At 41.9% G+C, this 26,433-nt stretch overlaps 1 protein-coding gene across 1 annotated transcript in view; it reads right to left on the reverse strand.

Moving 5' to 3' along the window:
• BAZ1B (bromodomain adjacent to zinc finger domain 1B) overlaps window positions 1-26,433 on the reverse strand; it is a 77,323-nt gene that overhangs the window by 50,235 nt on the left and 655 nt on the right. Inside the window, exons 2-6 of the mRNA XM_034752259.1 lie at window positions 17,711-17,827; window positions 14,607-14,751; window positions 13,054-13,252; window positions 3,460-3,581; window positions 1,933-2,130 (exon numbers count right to left, since the gene is read on the reverse strand). Of these exons, the coding sequence (XP_034608150.1) occupies window positions 1,933-2,130; window positions 3,460-3,581; window positions 13,054-13,252; window positions 14,607-14,751; window positions 17,711-17,827 (781 nt within the window). The remainder of the gene's footprint in view (window positions 1-1,932; window positions 2,131-3,459; window positions 3,582-13,053; window positions 13,253-14,606; window positions 14,752-17,710; window positions 17,828-26,433) is intronic.

Consider the following 26,433-nt stretch of genomic DNA (forward strand, 5'->3'; position numbering starts at 1 on the left):
TTTTAGTAACTGAATGCCCCAAATACTACAGCAAATTAAGAGGCAGTCTGCATATTGATGATTTTATATTAATCTTTCCTTTAAATACACCAGACTTCTACGTGAGCCTAAATATTCCTGCTAGAGCACGGGGCCATCCTACTAGGGCAGGTAGAAAGTTGTAAGGAAATCCTTTTTTGTTCTAGGGTGCAGTTTTACTAAGTTTGAACCATGCTAGAATTCTTCCATAAAGGAAAAAAAACAGGACTTTCCCAACATGCACACCTCCCAAGGGCAGATTCCGTGCTCCAGCAGGGTTTCAATATGGTGTATATTGACACAATGGTGCAATAGTTAACCTTTTTGGGGGTGAAGGATGAGTCTTGTTTAACCTCAATACTGAAAGCCCCTTTTATCACTGCTATGTGGAATATTCAGTATATGTGATAATTGCCACGGGGTTGCCAAAAGTAGCTCCCTCAGTTAAGGGATAGCAAGCCTGCATCTAGGACAGGGGTCGGCAGCCTTTCAGAAGTGGGGTGCCGAGTGTTCATTTATTCACTCTAATTTAAGGTTTTGCGTGCCAGTCATACATTTTAAGGTTTTTAGAAGGTCTCTTTCTATAAGTCTATAATATAGAACTAAACTATTGTTGTATGTAAAGTAAATAAAGTTTTTAAAACATTTACGAAGCTTCATTTAAAATTACATTAAAATGCAGAGCCCCCTGGACAGGCGGCCAGGACCCAGGCAGTGTGAGTGCCACTGAAAATCAGCTCGTGTGCTGCCTTTGGCACGCATGCCATAGGTTGATAACACGATAATAGAACAAATTATCTATCTATTCTAGTGGCAGTATGGTCCAAAAGTAGGGCACATGACTGGGAGATTTAAGTCCTATTTTCAGCTCTGCCACTGACATGCTAATGCACTCGGGCAAATCACTTCACCTCTACACTGCAATTTCCCACTTATAAAAGGGGGTAATCCTGGCCTTCCTTTGTAAAGTATTTTAAGATCTGTGAATCCAGCACACTATATGAAAGTTAAGTATTAATTCTGCAGGGACTATGGAAACAGGTACAAAACCAAAATATTTAATATCTCAACTACAATCTCTAAACTACGATAACCAGATAAATGATTCAGTAATTCACACTATTGGACAAAGGTTATCGTTTTCTCCTATATAGTAATCTCCTGACATCTCAAGATAGCTTCAACAGTTGGGATTTACATTGCTTGTCTAAGGCAAAGAAAATGCAATCCTAGTAATTGTGCCACTAGATTTTCAGTGTCTTGGGTCAGGGCAAAAACCTCTAAATGAAATAAGTTAATTGAATAAACACATTGCCTTACAATAGTATTTGTAGGTCTCCTTTACCCAAATTTTCTACACTTCAGTGTTTCACAAACAAGTATGTTTTCTGGATGGCTAGGGGATTGAAAAAAAAAAAAATTGTCGAGAGTGACCACCTAGAAAAAAAGCAACATTTATTGCATTGATCTGTTGCTGACAATATTGTGTCCAACTAAACTTACTTTTCTTCTTGTCCAAGAATGAGGGCTCCTTATATAATTGCCACTGATTGGCAAGGAGAAACGCAATTTACAATAGACTTCATTTGAAGTTAATTCTACCTGATGACCCCAGGACTACAGGCTTCTCACCTAGTTCCACTCCTTAAGAGGGGTTAAGACCTCCTGTAGCCCAACTAAACCCACTCCAGCCAGTCTTTTCAAAGATGACTATTTTTAGGTGCTCGTCTACAGTTGCCTTAATGGAGCTCATTTTCAGAAAGTGCGGGGCTTTCAGTTTGAAAACTAAGCCCCTACAAGATGTCTCAAGTTTGGAGCCTCCAAAAAAAATTATTCACTTGAAAATCTGGGCCAGTGTCTCTTCCACACCCCCAGCCCTACCCTGCAAGCAGATTTTTAAATGAGCGTTCTTACCTTATGTGGGTCTAGCAGAAAGTCACTAAATTTACTGGGAAGAGAGTACTTCTTCACTAATTCATCTTCTACCACCCATGGAGAATTCTCGCCTGTGCCGGCCCGTAGTGCATTATGGCGGATGAAATACCTCAGGATTTCTTTGTTGGGTGGTCGCTCTGTACGGATTAAGCTATCTGCTGGCACGTTGCTGATGATCTTTGAAACATCACATCAAGACAGATTAGTAACATTCAATTTTTATATATTCTCTCAAACAACACACATCACAAGAGCACAGGTATGGTACACTACATCACCTCTTAGCCAAGAGGCATCCACCCCTTTCTTTGTGTGACCACCACCTATTGCAACCTCAGATTAAAACTAAGAGCGCCTGTAGCACTGAGAGTTGAGAGAAGTTGGTGGGATGTTCAATTAGCTAAAAACTGTCACTGAAGTATTTGAAATGTTAACTTACATTGCGGATTCCTTGCCAAAGTCTACTACTTTGTTTTGGCGACAACGCCCAATCACTAATATTTGGTTAAAGAAAAGAGACTAGTTTATCAAAATCTTTTTGAGACCAGGGGAGTTACTCTGCAAGCTGTAATCATTAGTTTGAAGTCATTGGTGCCTTCCTATCAGGATTACATCACCTAGTGAACAGCTGATAGAAAGCATGCAGCAGTGCTACAAACCACAGTGCTTCCTGAAGTGTAATTAGCTATGATGTCACTCTCAAAATATCACTGATTAAATATAAGCATCAGAGGGATAGCCGTGTTAGTCAGTATCCACAAAAACAACAAGGAGTCCGGTGGCACCTTAAAGACTAACAGATTTATTTGGGCATAAGCTTTCGTGGGTAAAGACCCACTTCTTCAGATGCAGTTACAATATAAGCAGTTACTCTTGGTCACTTCTACAAGCAATACCAGGAGGGATGAGCTAGAGTGCTGATGAGAAGCACAATCGGGAAAGTAACTGAAATACAATCCATTAGGAAAGTATATTCTAAATGAACAACCCACCCTAAATTCTCAATTACTGAGAGACAATCTTCACTCATTGATATATTTCGCTTTACACAAACAAATCCGTACAACTTTTTATCACTGATGTGCCCGAATATTTGGATGCTAATGGTATTGTTAAATTTATTCACCTAAATTTAGGTTATTGCTGACTATGTACTATATGTATCTTATGACTTTTAAAACAAACTTTGTATTTGTGGACAATCTAAGCACTATGCCCACATGTACAGACACGCTTTTCTTAACCTGTGTATTATATATATTTTTTTACATTAGCTTTAATAAAAAGATTGTATATCACTGGCCAGGTTTCATCAACCAATTGGCAGACAGATCAGGGATTAGCCAGTTAACAGCCAGCTTACTCACCAAAGCTTCAGACAACATTTCTATACAATACTGCATGTGGTTAAAGGAATCTTCACTGCTGCTTGATGGCGCAGAGGGGTTATTTATTTCATCCTTTTCCGTCACACTGCGTAGTAGAAGATTCATACAGGCAACTCACCTTATCTTCATTTTGCAGCTTGACATCATATTTGTGTGGCAGGAACTTAGGTGGCACCCACTTCTTCTCTTCCTTCTTCAGAGAAGTAGGAAGTTTCCGAGGGGACCTGCGTGCCCGGTCACCTGATCAACCAGAAGACAGTTATTGATGAACTGCTGAGACAGACCGACTAGGGGCTATAGAATTTAAAAAAAAAGACTATAGTCATACCATTAACAGATCATGCTTAGACTTGTCACATGTTCCTTTAATGCCCCCCAGTCTTTAAAGTTCCCTCAGTAAAGCACCTAGGACACCTTAACATGCATGAGGGACCACCACTGAGCCCATCTTCACAGTGGTTTGCCTATAACCATCTACACACAGAGAGGAGGGTTTTATAGTGATCTAGTCCTCTACACTGCTCAGACCCTTTGAGCTGGTCACCAATAGATAAAATTGGTCAGTGTTACTGCCAAAAGCTCTAGTTGTGAAACGGATACTTAGATGCACCATTCACTTTATCCCTCCCAGCAGTACCTAGCAAATGCAGTGGCCTTGGTAAAGTAGACGATCACATCCCAAAAGAGCTGTAGTCCTAACACAATAGGGCAAGACTGAAGTTTTAAGTATTCATTTCTCAGTTGTGTTTTCGGTGTGCCATTCATGCTTACTTTTAAACAACCAACTAAAGCTGGTGAATTTGATCAGATCACTTATATCTGGAAATAATTCCACCACGGAGACTTGCTACAAACTAATGGTACAGAATAAGCTAACTTTAATGGTCTTAGAATTCTCACTCACATTTTCATAAGCCATTTAAGTTAAGTTTCTGAGAAAAAATGTCATCAGGAGAGTGGGTCAGCTCTCTTCAACACAAGATGTTCAGTCTATCGAAATACCCACATTACAATTGTTAAGTTGTTCAAAGGAATAATGACAACTACTAGAATGAACAGATGTGTATTTCTTGACCAGAAAACAGTCATAAGTTTGTCTTTCCTTAAAAAAATAATCTTTTATTCAAAAAGAACTTGCTGTGGAAGACCATGCCCAAGTTTTATTTTTACACTCATTGCTATGAATTAAAAAAAAAATCATGTTTGTGTACTCAGGCAAATTCTACACCGGGGTGCCCAACCTGTGGCTCCGGAGCCGCATGTGGCTCTTCAGAAGTTAATATGTGGCTCCTTGTATAGGTGCTGACTCCAGGGCTGGCGCTACAGGTGCCAACTTTCCACTGCTCAACCCCAGGCCCAACCTCCTCCACCCCTTACCCCAAAGCCCATGCCCCTTCCCCTGCTGCACCCTTGCTTCTCCCCACTCCATCCCAGAGCCTCCTGTACACTGCGAAACAGCTGATCACGGCAGGCAGGAGGCACGGGGAGGGAGGGGGAGGCGCTGATCGGCAGGAGGTGCTGAGGTGGTGGGGGTGGGGAGGGAGAGGGAGAGAGGGGGCTGCTGATGTATTACTGTGACTCTTTAGCAATGCACATGGGTAAATCCTGGCTCCTTCTCAGGCTCAGGTTGGCCACCCCTGTTCTAGACCTAGGCTAGAAACAGACTTCTATACACCATTATGTCTATTTGTAAACATTATGGTTTTAACAAACTTAGCACCTCTAGACACTAACAATTAAAGCACATCATACACATCAAAGATAAATCCCTAGCAACAGACTATCCAAACATCAATAGGTCAACAAAATCATAACATTGCCACATCTAACCAACTTTATCCCTCACTCCACTTACGATCTGGACGCAAAGGGGAAAAAAAGATGGCATTGCAGTCTGCTCAGAAGGCAGCGGAGATCTGGTAGACAATGTCAATGAGGAACAAGTACCTAAACTGAGGATTTCTTTGTGACCTGATGCCGACTGGCAGAAGGCACAGCGGTACACAGATCCCTGAGTTCACCAAAATAATGTCACGTGAGGTCTCTAATGAAAGCATGTGTCACATTGGTCATCAAGCATTGTGAGATGCATGTACGGAACATGTGTGAGGCGTCATGTAGATATGTTAAAAATTATGTTCTCTAGGCCTTGAGGTTAAAGGCAGGTCACTCACAGGTGCCTTGAGACAAACTTCTCCAGACAGGAAATGGGAGACACTTATCCTCCTGCTGGACCACTGCATATTGCGTGTGTCTCACAACAAAAGTCTACTAGCACAGTGGCTCTCAACCTTTCCAGACTACTGTACCTCTTGTAGGAGTCTGATTTGTCTTGCGTACCCCCCCAGGTTTCACCTCACTTAAAAACTACTCGCTTACAAAATCAGACAAAAATACAAAAGTGTCACACCCATACTATTACTGAAAAATGGCTTACCCACTCATATGTACCATACAATTCTAAAATAAATCAACTGGAATATAAATACTGTACTTACATTTCAGTGTATAGTATATAGAGCAGCATAAAGTCATTGTCTATATGAAATTTTAGTTTGTACTGACTTCGCTAGTGCTTTTTACGTAGCCTATTGTAAAACTAAGCAAATATCTAGATTAGTTGATGTACCCACAGAAGACCTCTGCGTACCCCCAGGGGTATTCATACCACTGGATGAGAACCACTGTACTAGCATACTGAGTCAAGTGCTAATGAAGGGCTTGCGGAGACTTCAGAAGGAAATTAATAGGAAAAGGTAAACAGCACAGGAAGATGGGGGGGGGGACAGATGGACAGTTTTCAGGTGGAGATCAAAGGTCTGGTAATCTGGGGGTGCAGTGAGACACACTGGCATCCTTCAATCTGCAAAGAAACTGCAAGAAGACTTGATCTTATGAAAGGGGATCTCAGCCATCCTGGTTAAAAATGCCGGGAAAAGAATTTGGTGAAAGCTAGGGGAATGTCCTGTGAGTTAAGTTTAGGCTCTAGAAAGCATGTGATGATTTTGGTTTATATGTAAGCATTTGTTTCCACTATTCTTACTTTCTATTATTTGAATCTCCATTCTTATGTATATTTACGGTGAAAAAACGAATAAGTTTATTATCAAGTGCTGTTTGTTAAGCGGAGTGGTGATCCTGAGTTAAAACTAGTAAACTGGTGTGTACTATTCCTTTGGGAGTAGTGAATCTGTGAGTGCTGAGCTGAACAGGGGCTGGGCACTCCAGAGACACGCTTGAAGGGCTTGGGGGTTGGTGTGTACTTACCGCTTGCCTGCAGAGGGACCGCAGAGCCTGGCAGATATAGATAAGACTCTCTCATGCTAAGGGCAGGTGGTAGCAAGGTGCCTCACAACCCTGGGAAGCATATCACCCTCACAGAAAAATTATTATACAAGAGGGAAAATCTCTCCTTTTTAAACCAGGGGACCAAAGTTCCAATATTTCAGCTGATTCTACCTACAGCACTATTGCACGGTGAGAGAATCAGTCTCCAACAGCCAGGGCCTAAAGCATTACGGCTTTACAAGTTAAGCAACCAACACTTTACACTCCTTCCAAGTGTAATAAGGAGGCATTGTTGATTAGATTACAGAGCACAGGTATAATGTGCTCTCTGCATGAAGTACCATTTAATAAATGGGCAGCCACATTCTGCACTAGCTTTAGTTTCCAGAGTCTAAAAGGCGGTCCCCATGTACAGCACATTACACGAGCTTGGTCTTGAAGTGAAAGGCCCAGGACACAGCAGCCGAGGCCTGAGAGAAGAGGCTACACTCTTCTTGTCAAGATCAGATAACAAGAGAGGCACTTGTGGCTGCTCAGGATGCACAAGTCGGTCTTATGCATTTTGTTCTACAAATATTTGTTAACATTTTAACAGGATTACTGACTAGAGTCACACAAGGGACATTACCATGTTATGTTTTTAATGCTCAAGAGCACAATGGAAGTTGTGTGCAGAACATCTCATCCCAGATCCTCCATAGGTGTTTAGGCAGCTAGCTCCCATTGATTTCAGGGGAAGTTAGGAGCCTAAATAGCTTGGAGGATCTGGGTCTTAGAAAATGAAAGAAGAGAACTGAACAATCAGAATTCAGTGTGTGAAGACTAAGACACATTTTTGGCTGTGCATACATTGACTACATATAGTAAAGGTTAGAGTTGAAAATGCGACCACATTTTTAGGAATTACAATCTGATTTTAAAAGTCTTCTACAGGTACAAGTTATTCTTCAGCAAGACCTGGATTAACCAAACGGTGTTAACATCTTAAAACATCCAAATGAAGCTGTCTGTCTCCTTTTGTTTACCAAATGTTTTGGATAGTCCAAAAATGTTTTGTGACTGCTATAGTTCAGGTTATATAACTGTTTCCAGTGGCTCAGAGTGAGTCTCAGAAAAACACTTTTCACATTGAAGTTTAATACTTTGCCTCTGTTCAGATCTTTTGGCTCACTTTCTAAGAAGCTTCATTCATTTTTAAACAAGTGGAAATAGCCTTTGAGGAGCAATACTCAGCCTTGTTCCAGAGAAAGTTGCTTTTGATTTAACTGCATTAGGACTATACAGTACATTCTTTTCACTGAACTTGTGACGAGTACCCCCCAGACTTGTGCACATATACACAAAAATCATAAAACAGCTTAAATGCTAATGAAATTAGTTTTTTAACATTAGCAGATTTCAATGTATGGCTTCCCAGCTCCCTGAAGTCTCCTAACCTGACTCTTTCAGCTGCCCAGCCTGCTTCTTCCCATTCCATGCTGGTGAACCTACAAAGGCATGCAGGAATGCAAGCCTGGTTTGTGCACCTTAGGAGTCCTTTCCAGCTGCACTATTCGTAGGAGATAGAAAAGGAGGGGCTTCTTCCCAAGCCTTAGTGCAGGGGTGGGCAAACTACGGCTCGGGGGCCGCATCCGGCCCTCCAACTGTTTTAATCCGGCCATTGAGCTCCTGCCGGGGAGCAGGGCCCAGGGCTTTTCCCGCTCTGCGCGGCTCCCACAAGCAGCAGCATGTCCCCACTCTGGCTCCTACATGTAGGGGCAACCAGGGAGTTCAGTGCGCTGCCCACATAGCTCCCATTGGCTGGGGGGAGCCAGAGGGAAAACATGCCGCTGCTTCTGGGAGTTGCTTGAGGTAAACGCCGCTGGAGCCTGCACCCCTGACCCCCTCCCGTGCCCCAGCCTTGATCCCCCTCCTGTCCTCCGAACCCCTCTGTCTCAGCCTGGAGAAACCTCCTGAACCCCCAACCCCACCCCAGAGCCTGCATCCCAGCCCTCACCCCTCCTTCCCTGCACCCTGAACTCATTTTGGTCCCAACCCCAGAGCCCACACTCCCAGCCAGAGCCCTGACCCCCGAACTCCCAATTTCATGAGTATTCATGGCCCACCATACAGTTTCCATACCCAGATGTGGCCCTTGGGCCAAAAAGTTTGCCCACCTCTGTCCTAGTGTCCGTAGGACAGGGGATGCCTACTGCAGATTAGATATATCCAGGTCATAGAATCAACATGCACTATACATGAACTTCTGCAAGGCAGCAGGGATTCAAACCCAAGAGCTGAAGCTGCTTTATTTATACCTTTTACCAAAAAAAAAAAAAAAAAAAGGGGGGGGGGGGAGAGGGAGGATGAGTGCCAAGAAAATGCTAAGGTTTACTCTGTCCCTTTGTGTATATGCCATTAACTGAAGTTCGCATACATACACCAGATGTTTTCATTACTACATTTGTAGTGTGTTATACAAGTACAGTAAGCATTTCATATTTATTTTCAAGGACTCAAACTCAGCTAAGTATTACCCATGTGATGCTATATCTAAAATTGTAGAAAAATTGCATTGTTACTATTTCTCATACAATCTATCGGCCGTGCAATTAAAGAAGTATTGTGCATTCACACAAGAGAGCAGAGTTAAAGTTGCATGCACGTACTTAATATTGGGAGTTTAATGGTGTACTCTTACCGTTTCTATTAAGCGATTATTTAGCATGGAATTATATACTCAACACCTTTGTAAAGTGCTCTGAAATTATCAATGTTAAATTTCCTATTTACAGTATGCATCATCCTTATTTTATAAGTGGGTAACTTTAAACAGAGATTAGACCAGTCACTTTACCAAAGTCAGTCAGTGGCAGAACCAGAATAAAACTCAGGAGTCTTAACTCTTCAACATGGCTTTGTGGTTATGTCAGAAGCACAGAGGGCTAGGCTGTGTTCCTCGAACAGCCTCATTCAGAAGTTAATTGATTTAGGGTTTCTGTGCTCGTGTAATATTTTGTTTAATGAAATTTTGGCAAACACTACACTATGAATAAAACAAATATATTCCACAATTTCTTGCCAATTACTGCCCAATGACAAGCATTTGCTGTTTCTTCCTTCCTTGCTAACTAAATTACTATGCTTTAGCCCCATTCTAAGCATTACTAATGCAGCAATTTGTTTTATAAATTGATTGGCGGTGTCTGTGTTATGAGCTAGAGGTGTGATTCCCCTGCCCATGTACACATACTTGTGCTAGATCTCATGGAGCTAAGGAATATAAACAGCAGTAGTAACAGCAGAGGCATGGCAAGCCATGCTGAGTACATACCCACCAGTTTCAAGTGGGTTTGTACTTGGCACCGCTCAGCCATGCCTTCACTACTACTATTACTGCTATTTAGATGCACGCTAGCTTTCATCAAGCTACCACGAGTAGGTGTACAGAGTAGAGGAATCACACGCTACTTATAGTGTAGACACAGCCTTAGAGCGTTTAATGCCAGAATGTTTCTGCACTAGCTAACATTTTCTCAGATAGTATGGACAATTACAAATATTACTAACATGTACATAGTCCACAGCTCAAATATACCTGCAGTGCAAAAGCTCCTTATCTGCATTGAGTGAGAATCCATAGAAGCTAAGGACCAGAAGTTGGGAAATCTGGTTCCAGTTACAGTTCTGCCAGTGATTTGCTGTGTCACTGTGCATAAGCCACTTCACCTCTACTCGAGGTTTCCTCATGTGTAAAATGGGGACTATGCTCATCTCCCTCGGGTGTAACAAGCACTTTACAAGAATCAGTAAAGTGTCCTTAAACATAAGCTTTGATATTTACCCTGGTCAGAGATGGTTGAAAGTTCTCATTCAAGTGGCCTTTTCAAAACCACAAGCAAAAAGTTTAAGTTCTTAAGAGTTAGAGAGGGTAGTGTTAAGAGTTCCATTTCTTCCTTTTGACACTAACTTTTCCAAACTTGAGGAAGTTTTGAAGAGTTATAAAAGAGCAAAAGGCAAAAATGAAGACATGGAAAAAGTCCTGGACATTCATTTTGTTGTGTTCAATGGGAAAGAGGGGTGGAGGGAGAGAGAAAGAGGAAGAAAAACAATTTTTAAATTGTTTTATGTCCAACCTTGTAAAATACTAACTGAGATTTTCCTACAAAGTTGATTTTGGTTTTCCAATCAGCTCCAAGTCTGAAAGGAAGAATTGGCTCCTAAGGCGTATTGGGGAGGTGAGAAAAACACTAAATATTGACTCAAAGTAGAGAGGCACAACGTTTAGAGTCAAGGGTCGGTTGATTTTATGGTTGGGCTGTGAAGGGAAGTGGGGATGGGAAATCACAACAAAAGTTAACACTAGAGCAGGGGTCTCAAACAGCTCCCCACCCCCTGGCCCCTCTGCCTACCCCGTGGCACCGCGAGCCCCGCGCCACTCCCTGAAGCAGCGGGAACTATGTCCCTGCAGCCCCAGGCCGGGGAGCAAGTAGAGGGCTCCCTGCTCTTGCTTCCAGGCACCGCCCCCCACAGCTCCCGTTGGCCAGGAACGCGGAACCGCGGCCAATGGGAGCTTTCGGGGGGGGGTGTACCTGGAGGAGCAGCAAGAGCAGCACATGGCGCTGTTTCCTGCTTCCCTCCCCAGGGACTCCGGCTGCTTCCTGGAGCGGAGCGGGGCCAGGGCAGGCAGGCAGCCTGCCCTGGCCACGGTGCATGGCACTGCCACCCCAGTGCCGCTGTAGGTAAGTGGTGCCAGGCCGGAGCCCACACCCCTCCTTCACCCCCAACCCCCGTCCAGAGCCCCCTACCACATCCCACACCCCTCCTGCACCCCAACTCCCTACCCTGAGCCCCCCTGCCATACCCTGCACTCCCTGCTGCACCCCTCACCCCTCCTGCACCCAACTTCCTGCCCTGAGCCCCCTGCCGCACGCTGCACATCTCCTGCACTCCCTGGGGGCAGGGAGGGGGCAGAGTTGGGGTGAGGACTTCGGGGAAGGGGTTGGAATGGGGGCAGGGAAGAGGTGGGAAGAGGCAGGGCCTCATTGAAGGGGTGGAGTGGGGGCGGGGCCGGGGGCAGCAAGGGGTGGGTATCAGTGATGCGGCCCCTGGGCCAATGCACTAGTCCTCATTCGGCCCTTGTGGTCATTTGAGTTTGAGACCCCCGCACTAGAGCATAAAGCTCAGCTTTGGTTTTCCTTGCTTTTGAGTTGCCTCCTGCTCATATCAGCCGTTCTTTTGAACCTTGTGTGTCAAGCTACGCCTTCTAAATTCAAGATGTGGTTGACAGAAATTTAAATCTAACTCTCAGCAATTCTACCACACTAGATGTTAGCTAGTGCCTATCACCAAGAATGCATCACCCCAGTTGTTCTCAGAGGGTATTTTCTTCCTTGTTAAATACTACTGACCTTTCAGAAGTGCAAACCATTACCTAGTTCTGCTGATCACTGTTTTTGTTGACAATGCTCTGTTTTAGCTGCATTTTGTTGTCTGCTGGTCACTATGTAGAAAGTGACCCTAAATACAGCAACGTGGCAAGTACCAGTGCAATCAGTTATGCTCCAGCAGGAAACCCAGAGAGGATGAGATACATCTTCATGAGAAGAGAAGTGTCTGGTATCAGCAGGAGGTTGAAATACAGGAAGAGTCTTGAAGCGTTCCCACAACAGAGTGGAAAGGTTTCTCAATGATTCCCTCTAAACACCAACAAGGTGACAGCAACATCTAGGTCCTGTCCACAGCATCAACTAAGCGAAGCTTAGCCAATATTTCAGTGACACTATTTCAGCTGCAGTGTGCACAGAACATTGGATGGTCAACATTCTTGGTGTAGGACATTTAAGTGAGAGGAGTATGCCTCCATGTGCCTGGGATTAATAAACAACACTGCCTCCAGACTGACAACTGTCAGCTGTCAACCAGTGGCAGCAATTTGGAAGCTACAGCCTATCATGGCAGTTGTCTCTACCCTTATCTGATCTAACTTTACTCTGAGTGAAGTTAAACATACTGATGAAGACCCGAGCCCTGGCTACACTACAGTTTCTATCAACACCACTAGCGCATCTCCACCAGTGATACACATGCCCAATTCTTCTTAGCTTTGATAAAAGTCCCAAAGAAACTGCACACATGCTGTAATTAACAGGACTACTGAAGAAAGTTTCATATGACTATATTGGACAAAGACAAATCTAATCACATTTTGATTTCTGTAAGACAAAGTAATGGACTACATGTAGCTGCAGACTTGCAGTGCTTTTTAATTCCACTACAACTACACCACTAGCTCAGAATTGTGGTGTATCGTGTAACATTGAGTGAGAAGATCCACACAGTACTCTTCAGAAAGCACGTACAGTATTTCATAACCCAGGCCTGAGAACATTTGGGTTTGTGCCCCCAGACCACAAACCCTTAAATAGGCTGTCTTGTTACTCACTCATAATCTCTCTTCTGCTGTCATCCTCCTTCAGCACTGACTCCTTTTGGTTGTCCTGGGCTACCTGACTGGAGTTCTCTTTGTCACTGGATGGGGAATCACATGTTCCATCAGATTTCTTCTCAGCAGCCTCCTCATCCACCTTCTCCAGTGGATGTACTTTCACAATTTTTACTGGCAGCATTTTCTCTTTTCCAACCTGAGCAGAAAAATGCATTAAAAAAACAGTAACTAGGCAGGAAATATGAGCTGATCTGCTTTTTAACACTTGAAGGGAAGGAAGGAAAGTGAAACAAACTAAGAGTCACATATACACTATGGTTTGAGAGAGAACAATTTTTAATCTTTGACCTCAGTGAGACACTCCTATAGTTTCCACTGTCACAGACTTACAAGATCTCCCCATTACCCGCCCTATTCAGAAGTCCTGCTTATTACTCCAGTGGAAGGAAAAACCGCACACAAGCTTTTCTAAAGTCCACTATTGCTACTTCCTCAATCTTCAGATGTGGTGCAAGGGGCTGTGTGTGTCATCTCAATGGTCCCAGCTCAGGAAACCGAGAACACAACTCAGTCCAAAATCTATACTGTCACAGGACCAGGATTGAATCTTCCCCTTCCTTTTTGACAAACCTGAGTTTCCACTCAGTCCCCCCAGCCCACTTTTTTTTTTTTAATTGGCATCTGCCCCTACTGTAGACCTTTCCAAGAAGTAGGAGAATCAAACTAGTGCAGTGGTGGGCAAACTATCGCACTTCAGACGTTTTAATCCGGCCCTCAAGCTTGCCTCGCTCCGGTGCTCCATCTGGGGAGCGTGCCCAGAAGCAGTGGCATGTCCCCTCTCCGACTTCTACGCGTAGGGGCAGCCAGGGGGCCGGTAGGGGGACATAAGCAGCTCCCAGAAGCAGCAGTGAGATAAGCGCTGCCTGGAGTCTGCATCCCTGCCCCAGACCTGATCCCTCTCCCGCCCTCCAAACCCCTCAGTACCAGCCTGGAGCACCCTCCTGGACCCCCAACCCCTCATCCCCAGCCGGAGCCCTCACCCCAACCTCCAATTTTGTGAGCATTCATGGCCGACCATACAGTTTCCATACCCAGATGTGGCCCTCGGGCAAAAAAGTTTGCCCACCGCTGAACTAGTGCAAGCGGTGTCAGTTACACTCACACACACACACCATGTTCCCAATAGGAATAGCACAGAGAGAGAGAGAGAGAGAGAGAGTGTGTGTGTGCGCGCGCGTGTGTGTGGCAGAAGAGCAGTTAGATGTGAACCTCTTCTTCTGCTAGGCATGACATAAGTCTCCTTTGCCCAAGCCACTCCCATCTTCTGACAATACCATGTTAGCCTCTGCTTAAGAAACAGGTTTCCACACTATTGCTTTGGCAATAGGCATTATCAAGGGAATTCCACAGAGGTGAGAGTCCTACCATTCTGCACCAAATTTAGACAGTCATGAAGACTGGAGGGGAAAATGTTTGTGACCTCCTCTTACCTCTCTGAGGATAGCGGCATTAAGCAGAAGCATGGCAAGTATTTGAAACTAGAGCCTCACCTCAAAGTCACACTCTTCGTCCACTGCATATTTGGTCATGATCTCTAGCCAGGCTGCATCTACAAGCTTCTCCAAGGAGATCGTATTGTGGTGGACCATTTCCAGTACCAGTTTCTCATACCAGGTGGGAAATTCCTCCTTCAAACTGAACAAGGATGTGAAAAGTTTACATCATCCAGCTAACAAAATATGAAATGCAACATGTTCTGCCAGTTCATGCCACTGAGAGCATTTTGACAGTGAATTAAACACTTTCAAGGTGACACCACATTAGAATAAATAATAATGCAAGCGGTCAGAGTGGGATTTATCACAAGAAAAAATAAATGTTCATACGGTCACCAATACAAATTCACTCCTGTACCCACAAGAAATACAAAGCACATCTGTGCAACAGGGCCATGCCGGCAGTGCTTATCTTTCTGGCGATTGCCATCTCCCTATGAAGTGTTGCCTACACACTAAACAAACCCTGCCTGTGTTACTGACCCAAAAACATGGCAAAAGATTTTTTTAATATAATACCTATCCAGAAAAATAAGTTCCATATTTTTTATTCTTAAACATTTCTACTGCAGTAGTGCCTAGAGGAACCAATCTTTCTTCAGGTTATTTTGTATTCTATCCAGGAGAGGTGTATAATTTAATTTATGTAACTCAGTTATGAGACACGTGAACACTCAATTATCTTTTCACTAGGGCTGTCAAGCGATTCATTTTTTTAATGAAATACCATTTATTTAAATATTTTTGGATGTTTTTTCTACATTTTCAAATATATTGAGCACTGTACACTCTGTATTCTGTGTTGTAATAGAAATCAATATATTTGAAAATGTAGAAAAAACATCCAAAAAATTTAATACATTTCAACTGGTATTTCTATTGTTTAACAGTGTGATTCATTGTGATTAATTTTTTTAGTTAATCGTGTGAGTTAACTGCGATTAATTGACAGGCCTACTTTTCACCTTTTAATTTTAAGATGAGTTTTCCCTTCAGGAGTATTGCAATCCCAACTGAAGTTTGGCATTTTCTCCCAAATTAAGTTTATATTGTTAAAATATATTTATATGTCTTATAATGCAGTAAGTAGGGCTTACTTAAATAAATTATTGTGCAGTATTTTAGCCTATGCAAATATGTGTTCCACTGATGTAGTTGTGTGAAGGATGATCTAATTAGAACAGGGGTTCTCAAACTGGGGGTCACAATCCCTCAGGGGGTCGCAAGGTTATTATGTGGGGGTCGCGAGTATGTGCCGCCCATCTAGCTAGCAAGTCTGCTGTGAAGTCTGCACTAGTAAGTCTGCTGTGAAAAGTGGTATTAACAAACATAAAATATCAGTTTAAAATAGCGTTAAATATAAAAAAAGTGTTTTTAATTTATAAAGGGGGGAGCATTCAGAGGCTTGCTGTGTAAAAGGGATCACCAGTACAAAAAAAGTTTGAGAACCACTGAATTAGAAGGATGGGGGAAAGCTTGCCTGGTCACTTCCTAAATCAGAGCAGGGTTGTCAGTTTGAATTCTCACCATACATTCCCTTAAAAATTGAATGAAAGCACCAAATTCAAGTTTGTTTAGTGATAGAAAAACTCCACTTCACCCTATCAAAAGTTTTCTTGTTTCTTAGATTTAATTTAGCTCTTGCTGACCGAGTCCTCATTTGTAGTTATTCTAGGATTACTAATCAGTGGATCCCTCATGACGAAGGCTGACTAAACTTGTACATTCAGATCAATGCTTTAAGTTTTAAATCTGCAGCTGCATAAAATTTTTACTATAATCCTCAGTCAACGTGGAGACTGGCCTCTAAGAGACATTTTACTGAACGTCTATTTGGTTTAAGACAAATATAAAAATCTGTATCTAACCTGAATTACGACATTCTCTCATTTATGTAACTGAAAACTTTCAGAAAAAACAGGAGCAGTTAGCTAATCCTGTATCACTGCATCAGAGTAAGACAGCAAAGCTAGGCAAGCGATCCACTGACTCAGCTACTTCAAGATTATGCAATTACAGAACCAGCAACATAGATTTCCCTCATACTGAAGAGCATTAGCTGGGGAGAGATCAAAGACAACTATATCTCTGTCTAAGGATTCTGGCACCTTGCACAGTTGGGAAGTAGTTTTTAAAGGGAGCAATTTAATTGGACAAGAAAAATGTTGCAGGCAATTCCTCTCTAAGACACGGACTATCACCTCTTATTCCAATCAAAATGATGAATTCCCTCTCCAGTAAACACAGCAGAAGCAATATCCAAGACAGATTTAATCTATAAACACACACTAAATAGGTGGTAACAGTTCATCTTTATAGAGTGAAAGAGACAAAGCCAAAGTTGCCAGTATGTAAAACTGAGAAAGAAATGCCCTTTGTTAGGTGTTCAACTCCCTTACTTTCATTGGGTACAGCAATTAAGGAAGAAGATACCTAATTAGTTCAATCAAGGACTTGCCCTTAGAAAAGTTCCTTCATCATGGCAAGTTTTACATTGGATATAAACCAAAGTTCTGGCCATTCTGTGAGACTGACAAAAGGGGGTAGGCCAACTGGTAGGGAAAAGAGAGCTTTGCAAAACTATCTTTGCAATTTTGCTTTTTTGCAGTTTGTTTCAAGTGGAGCAGATCACTAATACCTTATTCCAAAATACTACTGAATTTAATGGCACCAGTTTACTGGTTGATACCCGCACAGATCTGGAAAAAACAACAACTGCTGCCGCGGAGTTAGCTGGTATGCACACCATCATTATGTGGAAACCAGTAAAAGTCACACTACTTCGGTGCTTTTGTTTTTTCTCTCCTTCAGCAATGAGTGGAACAGGAGAAATTACAGAAAGATACAGGTAGTTTTGACATATATGCCAAATGTTGTACTCAGAGTTATTTTGTGAAAAGAACACTACAGATTAAGCTGCATTAGTGAGTATGTCAAATTTGGAGCCAAATTTCTTTAATCTTACAAAGTACTAAGGAACTCGTCACAACCTTAAACTCCTTGCTGTGTAACTAGCAGCCACCTAGCATTCTGAAGGCAGCTCTCCTGCTCCCAAACCCTAAAGAGAGATGCATACCAACTTCTGCACGGTTACTTACAGCTCAGCAACTTCCTGCTCCTCCTCCCAAGCTTCTTTGTGCGTCAGCTGGCTGCTTCCTGTGCTTTTGCACGTCCATATTCGTTCGTTGTATCTCTCTAGTCGTGCCTCGTACTCTCTGTAGGAGCAGCAGCTCAGGAAAACAGGATTCAGGGAGCAGACAGCAAAACCAAAGTACTAAATAGCCCTTTCCATTTGACTAGACTAGGAGACAATATTATGCTGCAGTTCTGCAGAGGCAAACCTTAGCTTCTGTATGTACACACTATTCTAAATTTAACTTAAAACTGGAGCGCTTGTGTTTGAAAAATAGCATAAAGAGCATCTGCACTAATGCGCAACAATGTGATTAAAAGGAAATCAATATAGATGAGGTTCTCACTCCATCCTGTACTTGTAAATTCCAGAATTAAAGACAGTTTATTAGAGATTAAATTACTGCATGGCAAGTTCCTTGAATTCCCAAAACAAGCAATTTGTTAAGTTAGTAGAATTGGTTCCTTTCCCTTCAGCTGAACTTTAATATTAGCTTCTTCATATATCAACACCAGCCTCAAATTGCAGGTTTTTTTGGTCATTAAACACTGGGAATTAAGGGGGCAAAAAGTAGAGGAGAGGCAAGGAATAGCGTCTTTACCTTGGAAACAGAGCTACAATAAAACACCAAGCATGGAAGGTAAAGCACACTTACAATAACTATGTATCACTGTAGGGACAGAGGAATAAACACAGTTTGGCTAACCGAGTAGTTTACAACCCTTCCTGTGAAGGATCTCTCACTCTTATGCTCCCGTGGAAGGCAGTGCTATTCAGTGCTGGAAATTACTTCTAGGATATTATGGTAACTACAGTTAGTGTGTCTCGGTTAAACTAAGCCTTGGGCTACTCATACTAGCATTACATTTTTCCACAGAGTCTGGTTAAGAAGGAAAGACATACAACTATTAATCCCAGTCTTTGTGGGTCCCCTTCACACTATTCCAGCTGGAGAAAACTGAGCCACAAATGATATGATGCATGTGGCAAGTAGGTATTGTATTTGTATCCACAGCAACTAATGTCATGCAAGAGACTAAACTGGGAATAGGTCATCTTTAGAGAAGGTTGCCACTAGCCAAAGCGTTAGACATTCCCCTCCCCCAGAAGTGTGTGTTGATGATAAAAAACCTCTATTTAAAAAAAAGCTTCTGGCATTCCCAATCTTTGCACCAGTATTAAGTGTACAGAAGCATTCACTGTGCCTTGGTTTTCATTTTAAATACCTGTTTAGTATGTTAGACGGAATCACTAACTTTCAAGTTCCAGAACTTGATCTTTGCTTTCACTTACAGGAGATATCCTTCACAGATTATTTTTTGCAGTGAACCCTGACACAAGTTTTTTTCTTGATACTGCATCAAGCACACAGGTTGTCGAAGATGTTATTTTAACCAGCTCTCTAGAGATACTAGGCAGAGAGAGCTAATTGTGAAACTAAGATTCCTACTTGTATTTATAGCCACTACCAACCATTTCAGCAATAAACTTGACAAACTGCAGCCACGGAACTAAAGCCCTACCTACAACTTTTTAGCAAGAACGAAAAGTGCCTAAATCATTTCTCTTCAGAGGCACTGACAATCCCGGCTCTCAGTGTAGACTGAATCCCAAACATGCAAGCAACAGTTGTCCCAACTGTCTTTTGGGAGTCATCCCCCACCCCATAAACACACCACCCACACACCGACCAAATACAGACAATATTTGAACGCCAAGTGTTCAGTTACACTAGCACATATAATTGCCAGAGAAAACAGTAGGAGAGGGTGCCCTTTTTTGTTAAATATTTAACATAATGTTTAACAAATGGTAACAGAAGACACATCTTTGATGTCTAAAAGTTATGAAATGTTTGCAAAATTGGTAGACTGTGTGCTACATCTGTGGCTGGGGAAGATAGTTAAGGGTCTGCTTTGCTTCCACATAACATGCTGGGCCTTTGTTCTGTCCCTGAAGACAGACTCGGCTCCTTCTGTGGCCAGTCCGAAAGAGAGCACATAAATGCCTTGTCTTAGCTGGAACTAACACATTTCTAACACTATTTCCCACACCTCCAGGTTTTCTGTACACATTTTTTCCTTGCATTCATGGAAGAAGCAGCATAATCCCAGTGTATAAAAATTCTATACTTTTAGAGTATAATTTTAAAGCCAGTAGGTATAACAACTCACCAGTCTACAATCCAGAGGGTGCCTCCCCATTCCAGTCCAGCTCTGTCATCCAAATGCAACTCAACTCCAACTACAGCTGGTCAGCACCCATCAATGCTGACCTCTGGCCACATTCTTTAACTAGTATTCCAGGTTCATGTTCACAAATCTACCCTGCTTTTTGTGTCTCCCAGCTCCTACACAACAGTGCTAGGAAGTATACAGACTAGATAGTATTTTGTGATTCAGGGACTGAACCCAGAAAAACAGGATGATGCTATTATAGAGATTACTATATGTTAAACCACTCAGGTGTGCAAGTTCTATTTCGTTCTTTCCATTCAAATTGGAAAGAGATCCAAACTTTCTAATTTCAAGCCACCTGACAGATCAGATTCAGGACTGTCTCGCTGTTATAACCAAATAGCTTCTCCAACAACAGCACTGAGTTGGTGGTTGCAATTTCCATGAGCCTTGAAGATGCATTAATAAAAAAAATTTCCAGATCAGCTACTGATAGACTTGCAAAAATATCTATGGATAACATGCAAGTTCAATTTAACAGATGAACACCATTTTAGCAATGGACACTCTCTCACATTTAGGTAAGACACTAAAGAGTACTCAGGTGTTAAAACCTGGAAGACTAAGTTGTGCTAAAACAAAGAATCTTTTCTAAAGAAGAATGCTTCTAAGAATGCTTAACCTTAAAAAAAAAAAAATCAACCTAACACATACAAGACTGATTAAAGCAGCTTTGTCATTGTTGGGAAGCCATTAATATCCCTACAAGTAGTATCAACTAGGCAACAGTTTGAGAATCATCTTTGAATTACTTCCATTTGCATTAACCACCAAGAAAGCAATCACTGATCATAAACATGGTTAATGTACTTATAACAAACTGATTCTTAGCCTGATGACGACACTGTCACATTTGTCGTAACTACAGTGTTTAACATGCTTTTTTATTTTATGTCTTGGCTTTAAAAATAATTTGCCACAAGGGTGACAAAGTTCATATGACTAAGAGTCTCTTCAGTATGATGCGATACTGTTTTGGTGCTGCCTATACTACTATTTTCCAACCATATTTTAACTTTCTGGACACCCACATGCAAAGATCTGAAAGTCTGTCCTTCGCCCATCTGCAAGGCATTTTCCTTTTGTGAAACCTCTCGCTCTACCATTTTCTGTGCTACTCCAAAGTAGGAGATACTGAGCTCTTTCAGACCCAGCTCATTGCCTTAGAACACATACTAAACAAAAGGAGACAAATAAGAGAGCAGCAAGCTTTATTTCTGGGGAAAAACAACACTGCTTTCAAACAAATTACACTGCTTAAGGACAAGTATCAGAGGGGTAGCTGTGTTAGTCTGAATCTGTAAAAAGCAACAGAGGGTACTGTGGCACCTTTAAGACTAACAGAAGTATTGGTTCTTACCTCAGAAGAAGTGAGGTTCTTACCCACGAAAGCTTATGCTCCCAATACTTCTGTTAGTCTTAAAGGTGCCACAGGACCCTTTGTTGCTTAAGGACAGGCCACTTTCAATTTCAGCATTCCTTCCCTCATTCTCAGGTCAATTAAGCAGAGTCTCAAACTGTGTGTTTTGCACAGTGCATACCAGTTGCATTCTTCCAAACTACAATTGGTGTAAATGAAATACATCTCTAAAGAAGTCACAAGCTAGCCACCCTACACACTGGGAAAGAGACACTTGGGCCACACAAGGCAAAGTTTGTCTTTTTGACAGGAGATCAGATTCCTGAATTAGGAAAACGTATTGCAGACTGCTCCCTTCCCATGTGTATGCTGCATAAAGCCAAGTGACATGTGATGTAAAGTAAATGTTACCTGATTCTGGGTAGACCCATTAGCCAACCTGTGCAGAAGAGTATTTCTGGCTTTGCCAAGTGATTCATCCCACCTCTCTCCAGAGCCACACAATTAACAAGGCTCATTCCCTAAGTCACAGACCAGAAGGCTAAGGTTTCATCTAGCATGCAGTGGACTCGGCAGGGTGTTTTTCCTCTAAAAAGGCTTTAAGGGGATTTGGTGGTGGAGGGCAGCCATGCACAGCTGCAAATAAGCCCAAATAAGCATTCAAGCTCTAGTGACCAGTCCATCCCTCCACCCACTCTGCTCTCTAGATACTTCCTGTGTTCCTGCCCCTATGGAAGTTGAGCTCACCACCGTTTGCCACCCTTCATACTTTCCCACAGAGAGCCTTTACTGCCGTATTTTAGTAAGTATGACCTACAGTTAACCCTTAGACAAAATCCAAAGAATTTCACTTTCCATCATCAGAGAGGTAGCTGTGTTAGTCTGTATCCATAAAAACAATGAGGAGTCCGGTGGCACCTTAAAGACTAACAGATTTATTTGGGCATAAGCTTTTGTGGGTAAAAAACAAAACACAAAACAAAAAAAACACTTCTTACGTGAAGAAGTGGGTTTTTTACCACTGAAAGCTTATGCCCAAATAAATCTTAGTCTTTCAGGTGCCACCAGATTCCACTTTACATCGTGTTGATGGATTCAGTACAAGAACCTACACAACACAGAGGAAAGTGTTGAAGGTTGTCTTCACTAGGGAAAACGGTGGGTTCTTAACTGACACTTTTGTTCTTAACTAAGGCCTTGTCTACACTGCCACTTTACAGCGCTGCAACTTTCTCGCTCGGGGTGTGAAAAAACACCCCCCGCCCCGAGCGCTACAAGTTTCAGCGCTGTAAAGTAGCAGTGTAGACAATGCACCAGCACTGGAAGCTACTCCCCTCGTGAAGGTGGTTTTTTTACAGCGCAGGGAGAGCTGCCGTGACTACACAGCTACATTAAAGCACTGTTGTGGCAATGTTTTAATGTTGCCAGTGAAGACATGCCCTTACACACCTTTTTTCCTAGGGAAGAGAAGGTCTAAATGTCTTGGAGCCTGATTGCCTTGAAAGCAGCTTTAGGATGAAAACCCAGAGACTCTTCACCCGACCACTCCCCTCGCCTCTCGACAGTAAACAATTCCTCTTTTTCCTTGGCAATTACACCCTTCAACCATTTGAAGAGATATACCTCACATCCCCTTACTAATTAACTAACACACACACATCAAGCTGCATAAAAATATAATTAAAAATGATTGTATTTAAATCAGATTTTTTTTATTTAAAATTTAATACAAGCTTATTTTTTAAATTAAACCTATTTAAAATTTGAAATTATGACAACCAGTGTTAAAGCATAAATGTATTATAATCTGTTAAAATAATTTAAATTAAACAAACAAGTAGTAGTATATATTTACTTCCAACAACTTAATGAAAGTCAAACCACTGAACTAGTGAAGGCCACTGGCTAAGCACCTGGAACCAAAGTTTGTTGAAGTGCTTTTGACAGCAGTAGCTGGTTCTGCAGGAGCAGAGAATATTTTCATTGTTGCAGTTTATTCAGCTAGTTCAATTAAATGATTAGTTCTTAAAAACCAATAGTAAACTGAAAATGCACACTTCCAAACTATGAATGAAAACTAGGTGTAAGAGAGTGAGATCTACTAGTTCTAAAATCTGAAGGGCATGCTGACAAGAAACAGTAAGTTTAATTCACTAACTGCAGATAATACTTTCTTTTCTTAATAAATCAATTTCAAACAGAAAACATGTTTTGAGTAAAATTTCTCTTATGTATCCAGCACATTTAAGGTAGTTTTTTGTTTTTTGTTTTTCCAGTATTTTTAATTGCTTTGGAATTCCCAACCAAATAGAGTTTGATATAAACCACAAGTAAAAAATTAATCTAGTAAAGTACATTATTCACCATTTTCTAATATAAAAATGTAAAAATTAAGAATCTGAATAAGTGTACCTTATGTTACAGAACTGCTTAAATAAATGTGCATCAATTTAGTATATCCTCCTTGCAAAAAGAAAGAACCAAATTTAGTGTAAAGACTATATTTAGTTGCAAATCGACATGTTTTAATAGTAACCAACTAATAAAAAGCAACTTTTTTTAGAAAAATAAATAAGTACAAATGCATAACAATTCAAATCAAATGGTTTAACTCAAGGTTTACTGCTTACTGATTTAAAACATGATTAAAACCAGAAATTAAAGACAATCCACCCTGCTGTATATTGAAATTGTAATAGTCATTAAAGCCTCCAAGCCCCAATCTTGCTGCTTTTCTAAGCTCCTTTCAATACGTCATATCCCACAACATCTAAGATGTCAGTCACATGAACTGTAGGTTTATTCAGACTTAAATGATTTAAAATGAACATCCACATTGAATTAAGGCACCCCAACACCATTTCATTGTATTGAATGCATTAGTAATACCTGTCTGAATCTCAGACTTACACTTCCTTCTCAAAGGCTACATCAGGGGTCGGCAATCTTTCAGAAGCGGTGTGCCGAGTCTTCATTTATTCACTCTGATTTAAGGTTTCGCGTGCCAGTCATACATTTTAACGTTTTTAGAATCTCTCTCTCTCTCTCTCTCTAAGTCTATAATATATAACTAAACTATTCTTGTATGTAAGGTAAATAAGGTTTTTAAAATGTTTAAGAAGCTTCATTTAAAATTAAATTAAAATGCAGAGCCCCTGGACCGGTGGCCAGGATCCGGGCAGCCTGAGTGCCACTGAAAATTAGCTTGCGTGCCGCCTTTGGCACGTGTGCCATAGGTTGCCTACTCCTGGGCTACATAATCCTTCCTATGGGCATTACCTGGTTGCACTTCCTAGTGCAGTAACAGAACATTTTCTAATGCAAGAGTCTTTATAAGTTCTGGAGACCCTTTGTCTCACAGGCTGCCAAGATCTCTCGCACATTATAGACATTTATACATTTCCTTCACAATCTAAGTTCTCCTTGCAGTTTCCATCCCACTTGTTGTACTCCAGGGCCAGTAGTTTGCAGAGTTACAGCCCATTAAAAAACAAACAAAACAAAAAAACCCCACCCACACCCCTATCTACGTAGACATTAAGTCCTCTGCACAGAATTACTGGTCCATCTCCTATGATTGTATTTGATTTGCCTATAACCCACTTCATCCCTCCAAGAAGCGATGAACACTGATTATTATGCTACAATACCACGAACTTATAACCTACCTTTCATACAGGAGAATCCCAGAGGGCTTTCAAATTGTATATATAGAGAGAAAAGAATCCACTGCAGACAAGCAACTTCCGTTGCCTGTTTCTTAATTTTTCCCCAAAAGAGCTATGTTTTCCACACCACCACTTATTTAGCAAGTGTATTTCTTGCATAAGTTGGTCCTTTAAATCCCTTACCAATTCTGCTCCAATGCCTAGAGTAAACTGAGGCCTATTGACAACTGTTACATATATGGTCAGTTGGAGCTTCTGATATTTATCTCATTAATATTTATACTAAGACACTCAAACCTTTATACCTGTATACACTCCTGGCTTATGTGTTCTTGTCTGCCTCATTCTCTTGTTACACAAACTATTTTGCCATGTCTTAAGTTGGGGTATAAGTTTGTCAAGCAGGGGCCACTAACCTTCTACTCTGGCTCTGATCCTACAAACACTTAGGCCAAGTCCACATCACTCAGGGATGTGAAAAATCTACACCTCTGTAGTTATATCGATCTTGCTCCCGGTGTAGACAATGCTATATCAGCGGGAGATCTTCTCTCATCGACCTAGCTACTGCTTCTCACAGACATGGATTAACTACACTGATGGGAGAAGCTCTCCCCTCAATGTAGGAGTATCTTCACTTAAGTGCCACAGCAGCATTTTAAGTGTAGACCTGCCCTTATATGCAAGGGAGGGCCAATAATCAAGAAGAATTAAAATGGGTTAAACCTAATAGTTATCTGTCCTCAAAAAGAGTTATAGTCGCAAGTTCCTACAATGTAGGCTACAAAACAATGTGCAGTGTTCTCGGGCCTAAGCTTTAGCAAGACTAGTTTTCTTAACATATTCACCATTTCAAGTGTTTAAGCAGCAAGCATGTATGTCAGAGATTCTTAAACTATCCTTTATCAAACTAACCCTTACACTTGGGTTCTTTCTCCTCCCCCCCAATTCCCTTTATTTTACAAAATTAAAAATCATAAAACGAAACTGAATTTTACAAGACTATCCTGAGACACAAGCACGTTTTCGCAAACCATCAGCATTCACTACTAGACTACGCATATGAATTTAAGTATTCAGTCACTCCATCAGACTTTGGAGCCTGAAGCCCTATTTCTTGCCCAGGCAGCCACACAGCCAATAATCTAGGAAAGATGGAGTTATAGAGCCGCTTTGGTGGCACTCGGGAGAAGTGACAAACTAACCAACGTTTGGGGTGTCTCATCGGACGTGTAAGCTAGGAGTTCAACTCTCGTGCAAAGCATCTGCCACAACCGCGCAGCATCGGGGACCAGACATCGGCTGGAACCCGACCGGGAACGGACTCGTTTACTTTCGGTGCGAGGCTGCACGGCCGGGGCAGGAGCTAGACAGCAGTAACCTGCGAGGCGGCCCCCCCCTCCCGGGCCCCCCGCCCCTCCCC

Source organism: Trachemys scripta, chromosome 18 (assembly GCF_013100865.1).
Source record: "Trachemys scripta elegans isolate TJP31775 chromosome 18, CAS_Tse_1.0, whole genome shotgun sequence".
NCBI classification, from domain to species: domain Eukaryota; kingdom Metazoa; phylum Chordata; order Testudines; family Emydidae; genus Trachemys; species Trachemys scripta.